Source organism: Colletotrichum acutatum (genome assembly GCF_030867785.1).
Source record: "Colletotrichum acutatum strain CBS 112980 chromosome Unknown BDZ83scaffold_80, whole genome shotgun sequence".
Taxonomy (NCBI): domain Eukaryota; kingdom Fungi; phylum Ascomycota; class Sordariomycetes; order Glomerellales; family Glomerellaceae; genus Colletotrichum; species Colletotrichum acutatum.
This window is the reverse complement of record NW_026849074.1, coordinates 117,383-136,110: the sequence shown is the minus strand read 5'-3', so window position 1 is coordinate 136,110 and position 18,728 is coordinate 117,383. Positions and strand designations below refer to the sequence as shown.

The 18,728-nt window shown below is 54.2% G+C and overlaps 7 protein-coding genes across 7 annotated transcripts; 5 read left to right on the top strand and 2 right to left on the bottom strand.

Annotated features, from left to right (window-relative positions):
- The first annotated feature begins 8 nt into the window (after positions 1-8).
- Positions 9-944, top strand: BDZ83DRAFT_428396 (uncharacterized protein). The gene has a single exon (XM_060503030.1). It carries the CDS (start codon positions 134-136, stop codon positions 746-748), a length of 615 nt encoding a protein of 204 aa, XP_060362456.1. The 5' UTR covers positions 9-133; the 3' UTR covers positions 749-944.
- A 196-nt stretch (positions 945-1,140) lies between these two features.
- Positions 1,141-2,993, bottom strand: BDZ83DRAFT_754425 (major facilitator superfamily transporter; the record flags this gene model as incomplete). Its single annotated transcript, XM_060514476.1, has 3 exons — positions 1,141-1,980; positions 2,029-2,554; positions 2,611-2,993. 3 exons carry the CDS (start codon positions 2,991-2,993, stop codon positions 1,141-1,143), a joined length of 1,749 nt encoding a protein of 582 aa, XP_060362455.1.
- Positions 2,994-3,720: 727 nt separating this feature from the next.
- BDZ83DRAFT_754424 (uncharacterized protein) lies at positions 3,721-6,092 on the bottom strand (the record flags this gene model as incomplete). The annotated part of the gene is made up of 3 exons (XM_060514475.1): positions 3,721-5,845; positions 5,917-5,995; positions 6,053-6,092. 3 exons carry the CDS (start codon positions 6,090-6,092, stop codon positions 3,721-3,723), a joined length of 2,244 nt encoding a protein of 747 aa, XP_060362454.1.
- A 1,410-nt stretch (positions 6,093-7,502) lies between these two features.
- On the top strand, positions 7,503-8,267 carry BDZ83DRAFT_653991 (uncharacterized protein; the record flags this gene model as incomplete). Its single annotated transcript, XM_060510680.1, has 1 exon — positions 7,503-8,267. The coding sequence occupies one exon, from the start codon at positions 7,503-7,505 to the stop codon at positions 8,265-8,267; it is 765 nt and encodes a 254-aa protein (XP_060362453.1).
- Positions 8,268-10,366: 2,099 nt separating this feature from the next.
- Positions 10,367-11,463, top strand: BDZ83DRAFT_428373 (uncharacterized protein). The gene has a single exon (XM_060503029.1). The coding sequence runs from the start codon at positions 10,787-10,789 to the stop codon at positions 11,405-11,407; it is 621 nt and encodes a 206-aa protein (XP_060362452.1). The 5' UTR covers positions 10,367-10,786; the 3' UTR covers positions 11,408-11,463.
- A 744-nt stretch (positions 11,464-12,207) lies between these two features.
- Positions 12,208-13,412, top strand: BDZ83DRAFT_428326 (uncharacterized protein). The gene has a single exon (XM_060503028.1). The coding sequence runs from the start codon at positions 12,430-12,432 to the stop codon at positions 13,138-13,140; it is 711 nt and encodes a 236-aa protein (XP_060362451.1). The 5' UTR covers positions 12,208-12,429; the 3' UTR covers positions 13,141-13,412.
- A 2,976-nt stretch (positions 13,413-16,388) lies between these two features.
- BDZ83DRAFT_583186 (uncharacterized protein) lies at positions 16,389-18,385 on the top strand (the record flags this gene model as incomplete). Its single annotated transcript, XM_060505627.1, has 3 exons — positions 16,389-16,650; positions 16,701-17,956; positions 18,023-18,385. The coding sequence occupies 3 exons, from the start codon at positions 16,389-16,391 to the stop codon at positions 18,383-18,385; spliced, it is 1,881 nt and encodes a 626-aa protein (XP_060362450.1).
- Positions 18,386-18,728: the final 343 nt, after the last annotated feature.

The window sequence follows — 18,728 nt, the reverse complement described above, 5'->3', positions numbered from 1 at the left end:
AACCCCCATCCAAGATACTGTAAAAGCCGCTGTACTTGGCTACCATCCTCAAGATATACTCGGCTCGCTGGCCTTTGACGGATATACTTACTTACATAGGCCTCCTTGATACCACGGTATCGGCCCCCTCGAAATGGACACGCCTCCTTACATCCACAACTGCGACGACTCCAAAGGTCCCTGGACCGTCAGCAAGAGATGCTCACTCTGCATCCCAGCCCGCCATGACGCAGGCAAAAAGCCCGGCAAGTCTGCCGCCATCACTCACCGCCTCCGCCGCGTCACGAACAAGCTCAGACGTCGCACGCCATCCCCGTCACATTCCGTCTGCTCCGAGTGCGGCGACGAGGGCCGCGCGACGGTGATACTCGCCGAACCAAATTGGAACCCCGCGCCAGAGGCTGAGTCAGAATCATCATCATCCGGTTCTGCTGCTGCTACCACCCGCCAACGACCAACTGACAACATAGGTCCCATGGACGAAACCCCAGCCGACTTCGTATACAAGCCGTTGATTCCGGGAGATCACGAGTACCACCACGAGAGACCCGCCGGAGTGGACGAGTGGTTCTGGAGCAGCGGTTCCGGGGAAAGCTGCAACACTCGGTTTCCTCCACCCTCGCTCGCAAAGAGACTTATTTACAGCTTCTGTTGCTTCTGTGTCGTCAACATGGTTGCGCCGAAGCCCCCGGAGCTGGCGGAATCGGAGCGCCGCAAGAAGGAAGATGAGGGTTGGGAGAGACTCTAACGGACCAAACGCCGCTCTCGCCCCTGGATCCGGATGAGCGATCGGAAGGCTATGAGGGCCGCTGAAGAGGAGCAGCAACAGCGTGCAAAAGATGAGGTCGGCGTAGCCAGTGGTCTCGAAACTATCGTAGAGGAGACAGTGACTGGAGACGAAGACGGTTTGGTCCAATCAGGAGTTTTTGACGCGGAGAGACGGGCTGCACGATAGAACATCAGGTTTCGAGGAAACGGAAGGTAACATTTGCAATTTGTACAAAAGCAGGTTTAGATACATAGTTGGGCTCATGGGAAACGATAGCACAGCAAAGGTATGTTTCTTAAATAAATAGATAGTTCACAGACAGAATAATGATACATCAAGGTAATAATACGTGTATTTCGTAATTCATACCATCACTGCTTGTCCCTGTAAAAACGAGCAGCATCAATGCCCAGACTGGCAAAGAAGAGGATGGCATTGAAGGAAGCCATCATGTAGAACGGGGCGCCGTTGGACACCGTGTCAAATAAGTAGCCACCTAGCTTGGTAAGAAGCAAGATAGCTGCTCCTCCAAACCAGGAGTACATGCCGGCGATGGAGCCCTTGAGTCGCACTCGCGACACGGCATCCACGCTGGCATTGTGTTGTAATAGAGGCGCAGACTCCGGGGAAGTCTCCATGGCTTCTGCCGAGTCTTCGACCGTGTCGATAACCTGAGACTTGGGGATGTCTGCAGTAAGAACGCCACGGCCAAGAAACCCGAGACTGCAGACAATGGCACCGATCTGGCTGATGCCGATCAGGATTACAATTAGGAAAATGGCGGGGCTGCCGCCTCGGCCGTCGACGTTCTTGTATTCTGGGCTCTGCAACTGTGGCAGGATAATGTAGCCGATAATACCGAAAGCGGTGGCAAGGAGAATGGGGTAGTTGATACGGCCGCGTCTTCTGTTGAAGTATCCGAACGCAGGCGCGGCGAAGAGACCAAATAGCTGAGCAACGCCAGTCAGGATTGACGAGAGGAGATAGGCGGCCCGGCACTCCTTCTTCAGTTCTGGCGAGGGATCATGCGGGGAGCCCTGGCAGAAGCCGTTACTGATATAGTAGGTGTTGATGTAAAGGGGGATGAAGAGCGAAATGGCAACAGTGGATGCGCGAGCCACAAAGCCGCCCAGGTATCCCAGAGCGATCTGAGAATCCGTGAAACCGAGAGTCACGGAGTCGCGCAGGAGGCGGAAGTATGGAAGCACCTTCTGTAAATCGTCAGCAATTTCTGCGGGAACATGTACCAAATAACGTACCGGCCGTGTTGGGTGATCTGATCCGCTCTCGTCAGACTCGTCTTCCGAGTCCGAGTTCGTCTTCAAACCCAACAGGACACTCCAGCCCTTGCCTTCCTCGCCCTTGAGGTTCCTCAACCCAAAGAAGACAAACACCGAGATCACAAACGCCACAATGCCCACCACATAGAAACTGTCGGCGACAGCCGTAGCGGGCGTGATGCCGTCAATCTCCCCAAATCGGGCGGGAAGCGGGAGGAACAGAGAAAGCGCAACCAGCGCGCCGCATCCTGTGAATAGCCCAACGTAGCCTGCCAATGAGGATGGCCTTCCAGCCTTTGCCTCTTCTCTCTCACCCGCTGTCGCGGTTTGTCCGTCTCCGCCGAAACCATGAAACCGCGCCGGGGTAATGGTCATGTCGGACTCGAGGGACATGGCCACACTGTTGCGGGGGTTATGCGTCGGTTTATTCGCAGCGTCTGCGGAGCTGTCGGAATTGTCGCCATCGTCCGTCAACGAGGGCAAGATGGCCGTAACCATGGTGGCGCTGAGGGAAGTATATTAGCATGTAATGCCCGCTCTCGACCTCTGTTTGTCACTTACGACGCCGTGGCGCCAATGGCGAAGAAGATGCGCGCCAGGAGGAGCTGCGGGTAGACATTCTTCGCCTGGACGAAAAGAAGCAATGCTGCGCCGATGACGGCATACCCGATGACTGCCACCCATCTCACACCGAGCCGATCCGAGACGAGACCCCAGACCGGACATGCGACGAGGGCAACGAGCTCGTCTACGAAGCCGAGAGTGCCGACAATGTCGCCGACGCCATCCTTGACGCCAATTAGATCGGTAATAACGAAGGATATGCTGCTGTTGAGGAAGACGAGGAAGGAAATGGAAAAGAGAGATATGCCGAGGAGGTATGTCACTGCTTGCAGCGTAGTAGTTGCCTCGGAGAAGGGCAGGTATCGGGAGAGAATCGCCATGATGGAAAAGTCGAGCGCCGTGGTGTTTCGACGAGCAATTGAGTTGATCCTCGTTGTTTGCCGCAGACCACCGATCAGCTCCAAGCTTACATCCCGCGGCGGGCGGAGGAGATGCTAGGAACGTCGGGCGGTTTTGTTTGTTGTTGTTGATCACAAGGGAGAGACGTGAAGTACCCAAAGGTAAGAAGTGGGTGGGTAGCTGCGCACCTGCGGTAGTGAGTGCCGGTGCGGGACGTCGGGTGAGCATCATACACCTGAATTGACCTGAGCTCCCTGCTCTAAACTCCGGTCGAGCCGCCTTACATAAGCCCCTCGATGACACTCCAGAACGACAAAGCTTGCCATGACCGCCTCATTATTACCGGTACACATACGGCCGGACACCCGCTACAGTGCGGACCCCGTGGCCGCCGACATTGACAATTACGATCAGTAAGTGCATGTTACATTTAGGTTTATGTAGCTCACTCAGATCAAGTCATTGAGAGAGACTGGCAATCGCCTCGAATCTACGGATACTTCGATACATTTTCGCACAATACCCCAAAAGTTTAACTCCGGAAAGTAGTCTTTCGTTTTGACACCAAACGCCAGTGGCTGCTAGACGTTCCTTACGACTTTTGCCTCCATGAATGCCAGTTCCCGAGTGCCATTGTTCATTCCCCGACTCCGTTGCTTTCTCGTGATCGCATCCTCCGTTGAGATATTTTGCCGTTGTCCTTCCAATCTACCATGACCAGAGCACCTTGTGGTGCAGCACGCGAGCCCCCAGTCGTTCGAACTCGAACGGCGTGACCCAAGAGTCGTTGGCCGGGAGTTTGGCGAAAACGCTAGCCCCCTTCCAGGTCACAACCTGCTCATCCATATCCCTGGCACTTCGACTGACCAAAATGCGATCGAAGAGATCAGGTCGCCGTGCCTTGAGCTTCTCCTCTAGCACAACAGTGAACTGGGGCGTCTTCGAACCACCTCCAATGACCATGATACTGCCCAGGTAATCACGCAGCTTCTTGTCGTCACCCTTGGCTGCGTTGTAAATGCTGGTCAGAATAGCAAGATCCAAAGGTGCAGTGGGCAGAACGCCGTCGCGCTCAATTGCTATGGCCTTGGCGCTGCGCGCCGAGGCGTCAACGAACATGCCCGGGGGCGGCTGTGGAACAGCTGTGCCGTTCGGGCCCGGCGTACCGCCATTCCTCACGGGGGGAGCGGGGCTTCCTCCGTTGGCGCCCTCCTTGCTTCCGCCAAACACGAAGGGAGCTGCCACAGGCGTGCTGACACCCTCCGGTGCCGGCGATGGAGCATTGGATCCAGATGGAGTGCCGTTGATGCCGTTCTCGCCTCGCTTCAAGAAGTCGAACGGTTGTAGCCTTTCCTTTACCGGCGTCGATACATCGTTCTGCGATTGGGTAAAGCCATTGGTAGGCGCAGAATTCAATGATGGTTTAACGAGAGCCAGAATTCCAAACTGGGCTGCTGATGTCGGATCGTCGGGGATATCCACGTCGTATGCATTGTAAGATCGGTCAAGCAACTTCCTCCGACCTCTTATCTTGGTGCTGTTATCGAAAATGGCCGGATCATAGAAGCCCATGGGAGCTAGGATGACCTCATCATACGTCTTGAATTGGTACTTGTGCGTCGGTTGGTTTGGAGCTCGTAGATGGAACTGATATAACTGGACAGAAATGTCCGCTTGCGCCATCGTGCAGTGCTTCATCTTGAGCTCCTCAGCCAGAAGAAAGTCATGTCGCCTCCTGAGATTGATGTCTTGATAGGGGAAGTTGTCGTAAAGAAGCATCTTGACAAATGTCTCCGTCACATCGTAGCCACCGTACTTCAAGTTAATCCGAGAGTCTTCGACACAAAGGCCATCTTCAACGCAGGTGATGGATGTCTTTTGTGCACCAACATCGACGACGCAGGCCTGAGTGTAGCCCGCACCGAACGTAGCAGCCATGCCTTCCTGAATGAAACATACCCGGTTGAACTCGAACCATGTCATGCAAGATCGAAGCACCTGCTCCACATACTTCTTGTCGTAGAGGTCTGGGATGACGAAGACGCAGCTGTACTGTCTCCAGGTGCTGTTCTTGGTCAGGCCAAGCTCCTGTCTGATTGCCTTGTCGAGGAGGGTCTCGAGATCGTCAAACATGTGTTCAGCGTTCAGGTACTCATCCTCGTTCATGTGCCCATGCTGAATGGGCCACCAGAGCTTGAATTTAGGTTGAGAATCGTCTGGCACTCTTTGCGCTTGATGTCCGATGAAACAAGACGCGGATGATTTGGGGTCGTCGAGATTGTTGATATCGGTCCAGTCGATTTGTAGGGGGTCGTTGTGTGTTTGAATAATTTCGGGCTCGGTCCGGCGGTTGTAGTTCAAGACAAGTTCCTTGGAGTTAGGTAGAACCTTGCGCTTGTTTGCGCGCATCTCCAACTTGAGATCGCTGCACATTTTGGTATACTTCTTTGACCACTCCTCGCCATATTGTTGGTCTTGTGTCTTTGCTTCGAATTGGCGCCGGGGCAGCGCTTCGTGCATCTCCGCCTCGGTTTGAGGGAACTTTGTCGCAAGTGTCATGGGGATGGACTTTGGAAGTGCGTCGCTGGCGAACCCAATTCGGAGGTTTTGACTGCCAGGGTGAATGACGATAACTTTGGAAGGATCGAGGCCGGCATTCGCATCGGCAGGTGCTTCGTCAGGTTGAAGTTCGGGTATAACGAGAGGAACCTCGGCGCGCCCGCTTTGCGCAAGAGCACGATCTCTGTCCTTAGCAGCTTGAACGATCCTGTCGCGGGTGGCATCGCCTTGAAGTCGCAAAGCGAGAATCTGGTCATCGCGCTTCATATAATCCCTGTTGAACAGACAATTGTCAGCATCGCTACAATGAATTTAACGCGAGATAGTCTGATGTTGAGTACGTACGTGTAGTAGTTCTTCTGATTGATCGGTGTGACGTCTGGCCAGCTGGTCTGCTTCATTCCATTGTCGGTTCTCTCCAGGCCTATGGTACACGGTCAGCTTGCCGCTCTCAAGGCTGAAGGATTCCACTTTCACTTACCCTCCCGAAGGAGAACCCTCTCGCTGACTTTTCCTACCATAATGTCGGCTTACTCCTCGGAATTGAAGCCAGAGAGCGAGCTGGCGTTGGTGTTATGGGTTTCCAAGCAGAAGAACAGTTAGAATCGCCAGCCTCAAGGTTCGGATAGCTCTCAGCCTCCTACATGCAGCCAACCATCGCGCCTGGCAGCCCGCTGGCCCGTGCAGAAAAGTGTGGCTGGTATTGCTATCGCCGAACGAACGTGAGAGACCTGTGGCTAAGCATGCAGGAACGGAAGTACAAAAGTCCGAGGACATGCTAGATATTATGTAATATCCTCAATATCGTCAGGTCGGGCCTTCTTCGCCCGGTGTATGCCCAAAAGAACACCGCCGACACGTCGCATGTCACGTCTCGACTCTACCCTACGACATAACCACTTTTCTTGGCGCGGCACGAAGTGTGTCTGGTGAAAGCTGCTCTATTGACCACATTGGCACGACGTCCGCTAGGCGATCCTTGTGGGATCTTTGCATTGAGTGCACAGTTGGGCACAGTTAAGGTCAAGTCAGGTCATCAACGATACGATTCCGTTCTCTCGTCCAAAGAAGCTTAGATCCGCGACTCAGGGGGGTCCAAGCACCACGCGGTGGCAGACCATTTTGCGGCTCCAGAAGCAGCAAACCACTGGTCATGAGCTGGGTTGCTCGGACTCGGCCTTGGATGTTTGGTTGCTTGCTGCTCTGCAGCTCAACTGTTGCTTGTTTTGCATGAGCGATCACTGAGTGGATGAACTTGACACGACTTCCGCCGAATCAAGATTTCAAACAACACGATTCGATACCAGCATCTCCTGGAAGCCTTGGCGGGAGCCGTTCGACTTATTGAAAGTTTCCGCGTTGCAATTGCATTTCTTTACCAGGATGTGACTTTTGGAAAGCGATGCTGCATCAGGTTCTACGACTTGATTCCAACGTTCAGCAGCTTCCTCTATCGACGTTAGTGTAAGGTGCCTAGAGGGCCATTGTCTATCTTTCTCTTTGTTCACCTAGGTACGATGGCGACCTTGTTTCCTTCCAAGGCGATGCGCCCTTCCTCTTTTCAAGGTAGCAATGAGGTCTACCTTAGGCAGCTGGTACCTTACCTACGTGCTCACCTTCTAGGTCTAGGCATTTGACTACTAAAGTGGTAGGCACTCGCTCACCTTGAGTCACCTGACATCGCCCCAACCACCAAGCAATGACGTCGTCACGTAAGGTTTCGCCTGCCAGATGGGAAACCACACATTGTGCCACGTTTGCTTCATGACTCCGAGCCGACTTCAGATACATCTCACCGAGGACGCTCGCGATCTCGCCCATTTCAACTAAAACTCTCCAACAGCCTAGACATTTCCCACTGTTCGCCCGCGCCCAAACCCCACAGCTTAGTCCCCCCTCTCATACCTTGGCCAAAAGCATCATCATCAGCCATGCCTGCCATTCCCATCTTCAAGGACACTCCGATCAACGCCTCCAAGGCATCGGGAGCCACTCCGCAGACCGAGGAACCACAAGCCAAGGACCATTCCAATAACGTCGCCGAATCATCGCAAAGTCAAGTCGGCGCACCCGCACCATCATCCACCCGCCAGCAGCCATACCCGCCGGCACAGCCTGGTGCCGCCCCGTCTTTCCCTGTCCAGACAGCTTCCGCACAAGCATATCCTGCTCCGCGCCCAACTCCAACTCAGAAGACGAATGATGTCAGTCCTCCGCCGCCCCAACCAGGTGCTGCCCCCGTGCCGGTCCCGGGCACATCGACTCTGCCTCCTCCGCCGAAGGCAGGCCAGACCTACCAGCCTCCAGCCCCAACGCCCGCCACTACGGCCACCGTTTCTTACCCTCCACAAATGGGTATCCCTCCTCCAACCATGTCACACGCGGCGTTGCGAGGATCTTCCACGTCTACTACTAATGGACCTCAGATGACTGGGCCGCGACCTGTCCCACTAGGAGGCGATCCTCCACTCAGCCTTGAACACCCTCCAGGATACCAGCAAGACGTTAGTGCGTCTGAATTCAGTAGCCATCAAAGAGCTGCTCACCAAGCTGCCGTAGCATCATCGGCAGAGAAAGGCTATCAGAGTCAACCGGAAGAAGGAGTATGGGACACTGCGAAGAAATGGGCGCAAGCTGCTGGTGGCAGTCTGGCTGCGGCCGAGCAAGAAGTCTGGCGAAGAATCAACAAAGACTAGCATAGCCAGTCACGAGTTTTCCGTGCCACCGTATCAATCAACTTCACACTATCAAATACCAAGCCCATCACTTTGAGCTCTAGCTTCGGATGGGCACCTTTGTGGATTCAATGAGAATCGATTCGAAGCCTTGCCATCGGCTATTTTGCGCTATCTTGGCCGGGTGCAGCTGGCGATATGTTGTCAGTCTCCAACCGTAGGCATCAGGCGCCTAGCTCTCTAAGCCCCTCACCCTTACTCATCTTCTTCCCAGGTTGATCCATTCTAACACCTCGCACCAGTAGACTAAGTAGCGCAGGTTTTTTCGGCTTCGCGATTCCATCTTTGTCTCCTTGATCACTGCAAGCGGTTCTGTCTTAATTGCTTTCTTTTTGAGAAACCGAGACTTGCCCGGGTCACGATGTGGCAGCAGCGCGTCCAAGACCGAAGGCTAACACAGTCTATGTCACCTCCAACTTTCTATTTCCATCGTTGCAATCGTTGGTGCTAAACTTACACTAACGTCGGCCGGAACTTCTACCTTGTCGAGCCCGTCATTTCCTAGCCATCCCGTCAGAGAGCTGGAATCGTTCTGGCTATGGTAAACATCAAACACATCGATAAGACTGATAAAACGCCGACTAACATAGCGTACTGGAGAGAGTTCATCGCTACCCTGTTCGCCGCCCCTTTTCCCCTTGCGGCTGCAGATGGAATCTTGTCAGCCTCTCCCAATGATCCGCCTGATGTCCGGTTCTCAGTATCGAGTCCAGTCGACAAGCAACCGATGGCGGGGTAAAGTCGCGTCATCATTGGTCTATGATCTCCATAAGAGCCGAGCTATAGACAGCGGCCACGGCTGGAGAGTTGGCGTAATTTCCCAAAACGTCCGAGGTTGTTATGCAAGCTAGACAGCCACTCCTTGTCGGCGGCCAGCCCGGAGGATCCACAGAACAACTCATCGAAGGCTCGGTAGAAGCTGACGGCGGATACTGGGGGATTCTTGGAGGCCACCGGCGCGAGACGTTGCACTTTCGCACAGACAAAATTGTCAAAGACGGCCTCGTATGTGATTGCTCTCAGATTCGCACGTCTGATCTAACGGAAGTGTCGTTTGTCGAGATGCTTTACGGCGTACCACGGCGTCGAGATGGATACCCGCGACCGTTGCCTGACTGAGGAAGTGAACGCTAAGTTTCACTAACGCTGTACAACACACAGAGCCCTACGACAGAGTTTTTGACGGACAAGCGATGTGCGTCGTTAGCGCCACCTCAATATTTACGGCGGGTAGACTGTCGCCAACGTATTCGCTCAACAAGCTTTAACAGCACACGGCCTTCTTCCTAGCGACGAATGATGGAAGGGGGGAGCCACTTTACGCGTGTACAATCCGTGCCGGATGGCGGTCCCCGGGCGTCAAGTCGCGCCCGCAATCTGGATAGCGATGGCGGGAGCTGGCGACCGTCTTAGGCGAGGGCATTATGGGTTCTATCAAGGACATCCATGGTTGAAGGAGCTATAGCGGGTGACCATTATATGGATGAACGACTCTCCACCAACAACACGAATAGAGCAGCAAAGGCCAGAGGCATTAACGTGACACGTGTTATTGCCGCCAAGTCGCCTGTAAGTTGCTGAATGATTGGTCTTTTCTTCACTGATTCTTGGTTACAGGAACAAGAAGTTCCTTTTCCCATTTACGCTGGTCTTCAGCCGGCTTTCAGCCCGACCCATGGCTGTCAAACCTGATGGTCATGATCCACATCAGCTCATCGCGGTAGTATGGGTGCCTAGAGGGGCAACTCTCTGTGCATACTAGAGCAGACGATGGAGCGAATCACAGGCTGCTGGCGGCGAGGTGGGCGCGGCTCACAAACAGGCGCGTCAATGAATGGCAACCCGGGTTGAATGTGAGGGGAAGGGGGAAGAACAGCCAGTCGCGTAGTCAGGCATGTTGGATCGCCAGCCCCGGTGAACCCTCTTGGCGCGACAGCCAAACCGAAGTTGTCTCTACGGATACAGCAGGCAAGCACGTCAGAGGGGAAAAAAAAGGTTTAGGTTGCGGCACCCAGAAAAATTGGTTGAGTAAGCGGACAAGTCACGACAGGCGGAACAGAAAGCCACGTCTAAGCAGGTCGACTGCAGTCGAGCTCACACTGGGTTTCGTCCTGAGATGACCAGTTCTGGACAAGTCTCACGTCTCATACAAGAGCCCAAACGCCATGATCTGTGCGGCGTATTTGAATTCGAGTCCATCTTGATTTGATTTCCGTCGAAGCTGAAGTATTGGCAGAGTCTCAAAGAGGACAGTTTTCAAGAAATAATAGTAGATGGGGGACAAACCACACGGACGGCGCCGCACATGTCTGATTTGGGACCAAGCAAGGCGTGTCACAGGTGATTGACGGCCTTCGCAAAAGAAGTACAAGTGCAAACGAAAGCGATCGGGGCTAGAACGAAGCCGCAGAGCAGTTGACAGCAGCTGCTATAGGCGTGGTGTGGCAGATGCAGGGCCAGCCGGCCATGTATGGAAGCAAATGGGACGAGGCGGGCATCCAGATGCTGGGCAGATCGATCTTAGACGGGGTGACGGGCGACGGATCACTAAAGTTCAAGGCACTACGGATCTATGTGGGAAGAACATTTGCTTGGTGATGGGAGATATTGCTGCACGAAGATGCCTAGCATCGTTTTCGAGCACCTCTAAACTGGCGACCCTCTTATCAGGACACTGCACGAGACGAGACGGCACATTTTCGTTTGTTTGTGTGCCTCACAGCCAACACGATCGATTGCCTTTAGCAGCTGGCAAGATTGTCGAGAGAAGGCCTGGCAGGCCAGCGACATACGAAAGGCGCGGAGAAAGCAAAAGATGCGAGAGGCAGGCCGTCCCGGCGGGGATGAGGGCGACAGTGACAGACTCGCAAAGAGAAGGACTGCGGTCAACGGTCAACCCAGTCGAGGGGCTGAAGCGAGACAAGGGTGCGTCGTTCTGCGACAGATCTGAGACAGCTTCTGCCCCTGCTCAACCCCTGGCACAGCCCCCGCGTCCCCGGTGGACTTGCAGTAGGCTGGACCCAAATTCAGCGAGTCACGACCACGAGTCAGCAACGAGTGGGTGGGATTTCGACACGCTGTACAAGAGGCCCAGAGGATAGTGTCCCCGACAGGTTTTCCGTATGGCGTACCGTGGTTCTCATTCTACCGCGATGTGTCACTGCCAACGCCTGGACATGGCCAGTGACCCGCTGAATGGAGAGGAAGCTACGCTACGCTACAGGGTGAGAACGAGGCGAGAGTCGGATGAGATCAAAGGCATGGCAACAACTGGATAGACGATGAGAAGGCGGCCTAGAGGGCCCAGTGGGAGCATATCGCAGGACAAGACGGGATCGATACCGGAGAACGTTGAGAGTGTTCGGCACCGAATAGGACGCAAAGTTTGGCCAGTTGATTTGAGAGATGGAACGCATGAGAGAATGATGAACTTCCATCATGATCATCCGCATCATCCATCCGTTCGTAACTTTCAGACTCAAGAAAAGTATAGATGGATGGAACGATAGGCACCTACGAGCTATGGACGAACAACTTCAGTACGCGCAGAGTACGGATATTCGCAGGTAGACGACGTGCCAACACTGCAGTCTGCAAGGCACGCCGCACCATGCACTACAGCAGGACACCACACACACAATCATCCACACACTGGTGCATCCATCATCGAGTCTGACGAGGCACGCGGCACGCCGCACAAGAGACAGAGAGGCAGAGAGAGAGGACGAGCCCAAGGGGTACGTACTGTCGTCAGGAACGGAACAACGGGACAGGAAGAAACCAAGGCCAAGACCAACCAACCCACACACCCGCAGGCTGCAGTGCAGCACCCCCTCCCACCCCCCCTCGACTACCCCCTGCAGATGCTTACCTCAGCGACAAATCATATTGCGCCGCCGGGCAGCTCAAAGTCAACTTCAAACGTGCTTGCTCCGTGCCACCACCAGCAACGGCAGCAACAGCAACCATCACCCTCACCATCACCCTCACCATCACCATCATTACCACCACCACCACGACAACGTCTGCCCACCAACAATGTCAACGATGTTGAAGACGTCCCAGCTTCATCATGGCGCACTCATATACCCTCCTTAATTGTTGAATACGGGCACGCCTACCTATGACCTCTTCCCCCCTTTTCGAGATGCGTCTCTGGTCTGGTAATATCCGCGTGATCTGGTCTCTGTCTCTCCTTTGCATCCTAGGCACAAGAAGGTTTCTGTGCGGCATCGTGTCGTCCATTTTGGAGACGCGATGCCTGTCGCGTGGACATTCTCCATGTTCGGCTCGTGCTCACAGTCACTGCTGCTGCTCAGCAACTGCGATTGACTCCTCTCACTCGACCATGTCCAAAACATCTGAATCCACTCGCTATCCTAGGCAGACAGCCCGAAGATTCCATTTCTTCGATGGATCGCCTCAGGATATCAACAAATGGACTGGCCTGGAAACTGGAAATGGAACTGGAACTGGAGCTGCGACTGGAACTTCTTCGTCTGACCCCCTCATCCACATGGTCCCGAGGCTCCCTCCTCTCGGCAACCCTCCGCTCCTGAATCCCCTGCAGCCCTCCCGGAACGCAGCCAGACAGATTGTACTCCGTAGACAGACAGAAGACATATGGAGAGACGAACAAACTGTCATCCACTCGCCGCAACCTTTCACGCATTTTCTCCGATCTCCAGCCGTGTGTGCTCTGCATGCTGCAGCTAGCCAAGCTACCTTAGCTCAAGCTCAGCTAGCTAAATCAAGCTGCGATCGAAGGCAATCTCTCCTCCTCCTCAGCCGCCGCTGCCTCCGTCACCGAGCCATCAGCCTATCTGAAAACTGACATTTCTGTACGCATCGACCCAGGAGCACGTACCTCCATCTGTGCTACTTTATGCCTGCCGCTCCTGTTCTCGCCATTGGCACAACGGCCGAACAAGAAAAAAGAAGCCCGAGAGCGGATCTGCTGGAAAGGATAGGATGCCAGGTTCATCATGTGGGGAACCAGGGATTTGACAAAACAGTAACAGGCATGATCCCTGCACCGCACTCGCTGCCAAAACAAGAGCCCGACGTCAGGATTCTCTTGCTTCTCCTGCCAAACACTCTCGTTCATGATCTTCATACCCGAGCTTGATTGGCCCCAGGTACTCATGGGTAAAATCTCAGGTTTCCACACCAGTCGCTCTGCAGTCTCTGCCCGAGGCCCCTCCCCATGGCCCCCATGCCCCATTGGCCTGGGACGGGATGAGGGACTGGGCCTTGTACCGCGGCGGATTTACCTTGCAGACGTGCCGTACTCGGCCTACTGACACTCCAGACCAAGTCGTATCGTATCATTCCGATACTGGACTGAGGTTCGTCCGTGAACCCTGCCTTTTCCATGGTTTCCGCTGCGAAAGGTTGGAACGCAACGCAAAACTTGTCCGCTAAAAGAGACGAGGGAAGAAGGGTAGAGTTACGGACAAGGGGTGGACATGAGAATACCTTACTGTCCAGTGTTACCTGTGGTCACTTGGAACTCCCGAGGAAAGAAACCAATAACGATGACTGAGGTGAGGCCCGCTCCAGATCAGGCCCAGTTCAGGTGGTTTCGGCTCCGCGCCCACTTCTCACTAATCATACATTCAGCAAGTTCAACGTACCGACCGCCGGCTGCAAGCCACTAGCAGTAGCCGTGATCCATTCCGCTGCCTCACTTTCCTCCTCCCCGATACTCTCCTTCTAGGCTCTGCCCTCTGCCCCTCTGCCCCTCGGCCCCTGGGGGCCATGTCGCCACATGTGGGTGTATGGGATGAGACAAGCCACCTCCTCGGGAGCTATTTCCTTCGGATCGCTAGGGTCCTCGCCAATTCTCAGCCCTGAATAACTGACGGCCCTAATCGGAGACCACCGAAAGTGCCCTTCTAGCTCATACGTCAAGTGCGGTTATCGTCGATACAGGGCGATCTAGTGGATGGCCTTTGGTCCAAGTTTGGTCCTGTATTTCGTCACGACGAATTTCTCTGCTACAAACCCACAGCTGCACCGCCGCCGTGGGCTGCAAAATATGGCGAGGGGACGGGGAGGTGAGGGGGGGCTAAAAGGTCTAGAAGGGGGAGGGGTCTTGACAAGGTCTTGCAGGTGTATCCGTATGGAAGTGAATGGGTGGATGGGTGGATGGAGAACCAGGCCAGACTCCAGAGTAAGTGTGAAAGGAAGTATCCCATGGCCCACGGTTAGGTGCAAGTGAACCTCCATACGTTATGGCAAATGTCTTTCCTACCGTCTACCCTCTTTTTTCCATCCCATCGCTACTCTCTTCCTGACTGGCTAGTTTTGCTATGTTCATGGGCTATTCCTTACGCTTTTTACTCACACTCTTCATATCTCTGTTTTTTTTTCTCTCTCTCTTTCTCTGGCTCACTCCCGGCTTTCCTGTCTGTCTGTCTTTTTGGTCCTCCACCCCCCTCCGACTCTCAGTCCCTCGGACTCTCCACACCACCATCAGGCCTCCTCCCCTCTGCTTCCTTCATTATACTCTCTATCCGGACCTCTCTCTGCCTCTTCCTCAACTATATTTTCCATCACGCTCTCATCGCAGACCCGAGTTCGTGCCATGTACATAGTTTATGAGCATACATCCATCATCTGGGTACAGCCCTGTCGGCGTGTTTGATCCTTGTCCCCGTCTTCCAAAAGCAGTCGGGAGTAGGCTGCTCCCTGGTTCATCGGCATCTTACTCCCACACATCCACATCGACGAACAGATGTTACCTTGTCCACCACCATAAGAACCCCCCTGCAATTCTTGTCCTCTTGCTGAGCCAGGCCAAGCCAGATTCTCGCACACCTGCCTCTGGCCCCAAGTTCACAGACAGGAAGAGGTTTGTATCAGGGAAATCCGGCTTAGCTCCAACCGACGTTCCGAACCTGACCGTGCTGACTTATTGGTCCGTTCATGGATGATGCTTCTTTTTCCGCACTACTTCTTTTATACCTCCAGGATCCGTCTGCACCGCCCCTCGACCTGTCTTCTTTTTTGCTCTCCTTTCGCGTCCCACTTACCAAGGCCTCACTGCCCTTGATTCTCTGCTAGTCACTCCTTTTTTCGAGCCTTGTAACCTATAATACTTTTTTTCCTTTTTCGAGGGGGCTGCCTCTTCGCATCTATAATACCTACTCTCCGGGAGCTGGCTCTCTTCATCCCGCCAGGAACCAGGACGGCCAGCTGCGTGCTCCAACACACACACACACACACACACACACACACACACACCTTCAGCCATCAAAGCACCAAACGAGGTTGCCGATTATTGCAAACTCACCACGCTCCTTTACTGCCTTTGAGGGTCGTTCGCATACATACATACAATATAAATACAGAGTACCCGACACAAACTCTTATTACAAAAGATCCTCAACAGCGCTGTCTAGCTGAGGACGGGAATCCCTACCGCCTGCCATCTATACACCACCACTAGCCTCATCGCGAGGACCCGCTGTCCTTAACGCTCATCATCGTCCACCCGTCCCCGAGGGAAGGAGACCGGAAAAGGGAGCAAGAGGAAGCAGAAAGAGAAAGGAGCCAAGAAGGGAAAGGAAAAATCTACGCGTCCCCTGGCCCCAACAAACATAACCACTCACGTCGCCATCCATTACTCGTCGGGTCCGGAGATTATTTGTCTCTCTCCGCTCAGGTTGGCCACTGCGCCAGATTCTTCCAAGTAAGTTCCTGGAAGCCCTTCTCTGTCGGCCTGCCGGATCGCGCTCGTCGATACGTGGGCAGTGTGGATCCCCCTCACCCCCGACTGCCGTCAGATACAACTGCCACCCTTGATGTCCCTCGTCCGAGGATCAATGCTAACAACCCACCGTCCCCGTTCAGCATCAACCCGATAATTGATTAACCGCACGCTCCCTTGTTCCTGTCTAAGCACCATGGACTCTGGTCAGGCACAGCTGTAGGCCCCATCCCGTCCCTGCAGCTTCCGGCATACATGACTTACAAGTACAATTTAGTCGGCAACAAATACACACACCTTCCTTCACCTTCAACCCCAACAACAAGTTCAGAAGAGACGTCCCGCCTCGTACAACGACCATCATCAACATGAACGGTAATGATATGCCCATCAAGCAAGAGGGCGTGGGAGCACCCGCTGGTGTATGGACAACTCCAACGTCTCAAGGCATGAGGCCCAGACCCGCGACCATCCACGAAGGCTTCTCCTACAGCATGGGCGATGACTATGGCACCCTCCCATCGTGGGACTCTTCGCCACTGCCGATGCAGCAGACTCCCAGCGATGCCATGTCCCGACCGGTATCAGTTCATCAACAAGACTTCTACCCCGTCACCACCATGGAGAACAGTGAGTCAACCTCATCAGAGGTTAACTCTTTTGCTAATCATTTCTACAAGACTGGCAACAAAAGCCGTGTGAAGACACTTTTGAGTTCCATGGATTGGATACGGAGATGATTGGCCAGGCATACACCACCGATGAGGCCATTCCTGTGCTTGATCTGAGGTACCAGCAACAGGACAACGAACCGTTCAACTTTGACTGTGGCCCCAACCCGCGACGCATGTCAGGCTCATCTTTCACCATGTCTACGTCCGGTGCCCTTTCGGACATGCCTTCGTACGAAGACTTCTCGGCTGCTTTGTCAGAGGCGCCATCATTCAGTTCAGACTACCCGCCGCCGTCTAACCGCAACTCATTGATGTCGTCAACCCAATTGTCCCCGGTTGCGTCTCCTCGGATGACTCCCCAAAGCCGATCTGAACTTGTTAGGACTCAAAGCCGCGGTCGTGCTTCCCCTTCGCCTCGCCCAGGCATGCGATCTGCTCCCTACAGCGTCGAGCGTGGAACGACAAAGAGATGGTCTACGGGATCGTACGGAACTCAACAGAACAGACGTCAGACACCGTTCGTGTTTCATCAGGGGCACGATGCATTTGGTGCCCACCAGCGCATGTCTTCGAGACACTCATCGCCGACGATCCAGCACCAGCAGGTCCCATTGAACTTCACCAATCTCCAGGCCGCCCAGCAGCATCCCTTCATGATGGCCGCCCCGCCGCAGTATCAGAGAAACAGCATGAACAGTATGCTTTTGCCGTCGCAATTGCCATCCAATGGCTTCCATCCCGATGCTCATCACTTTGAGGCCCCGCCGCCGCTTCTGTCCCATGGCCTCTTCCGCATGCTCCAGAGCAACGCCGATCCTCACTCGCTTCACAGCCACTACACGGATCTGTCCGACCCGCCCGATCTTTACGCTTCACTTCACGAGGAGCAGATCCCACCGCCTCCCGAGGACATGAACCCGTCTGACCCCGATCTTGTTCCCCACGAGCAAGAGTTGCGGTTCGAGGGCGACCTGTACACGCCGAGATGGGTGAGAGGTCACGGTAACAAGCGCGAGGGATGGTGTGGAATCTGCAAGCCGGGCCGCTGGCTGGTGCTGAAGAACTCGGCCTTCTGGTACGACAAGTCGTTCACTCACGGTATCAGCGCCGCCACGGGCAACCCATTCCAAGAGCCTCAAGAGACGCGACGAATGGACGGGAACCCAGATGTATGGGAAGGTTTGTGCGGTAGCTGCAACGATTGGATTGCGCTCGTCAGCAGCAAGAAGAAAGGCACCACATGGTTCAGGCACGCGTACAAGGTATGTGACACGGCATCGATCGTGAAGGGTCTTTTATCGTTGCACAGCAGGCTAACAGTAATGTAGTGTCACACCCATCCCAAGATCAAGGATGCGCCAAAGCGTCGGCGTGAGAGCAATCACAACCGCAACCTTGCAGCATCGCAGATGGCCAAGCCAAAGGTTGAGCCTCAACAACCCCAGCAAGCACCTCCAATGCCGCAGCAGACTCCAATCACGCCTCAAACTTCGTCGGCATCCGTCACAAGCACGCCTACGCCCGCGCAGATGCAACAGCAGCACCAGCACCAGCATCAGGTTCAACAACACCAACACCTTCAACAGGTGCCGCCGCCCATGCCTCAGATGAACCAAGGGCAGATGGTACAGAACCAAGTCCAACAGAGGAACGTCATCAATCCTATGGAAGGCATGCCTGGCATGATTTGATGCGGTTCCTTGGTCTTGATATGGCAGAGAAACAACACACAAACACGACTGATACCACTTTTTTTCCTGTTATTCTTTTCCTTTGTCACGCAGACTTACCCCCGCCGCAGCGCGTGCCTGTGGTACACTACCGAAACGTCGTCACGAAAAACAACGAACCTTTTCCTGACCTACCTTTTTATAGACTTGGGCATCACGGGATACCTTTGGAGGATGGGACAAAATTTTGGGAGGGTGCTAAAGGGTGTTGGAATCTTTTTGGATGAGTCAAGAACAAACAAACAAAAGAAAAACTCCGAAACTACTTCCCCCGGATGACGGAGAGAGAAAAGGGACAATGTGT

Coding starts and splice junctions, on each gene's coding strand:
- BDZ83DRAFT_428396 (XM_060503030.1), top strand. CDS start 134: ATGGACACGCCTCCTTACATCCACAACTGCGACGACTCCAAAGGTCCC.
- BDZ83DRAFT_428373 (XM_060503029.1), top strand. CDS start 10,787: ATGGGACGAGGCGGGCATCCAGATGCTGGGCAGATCGATCTTAGACGG.
- BDZ83DRAFT_428326 (XM_060503028.1), top strand. CDS start 12,430: ATGACCTCTTCCCCCCTTTTCGAGATGCGTCTCTGGTCTGGTAATATC.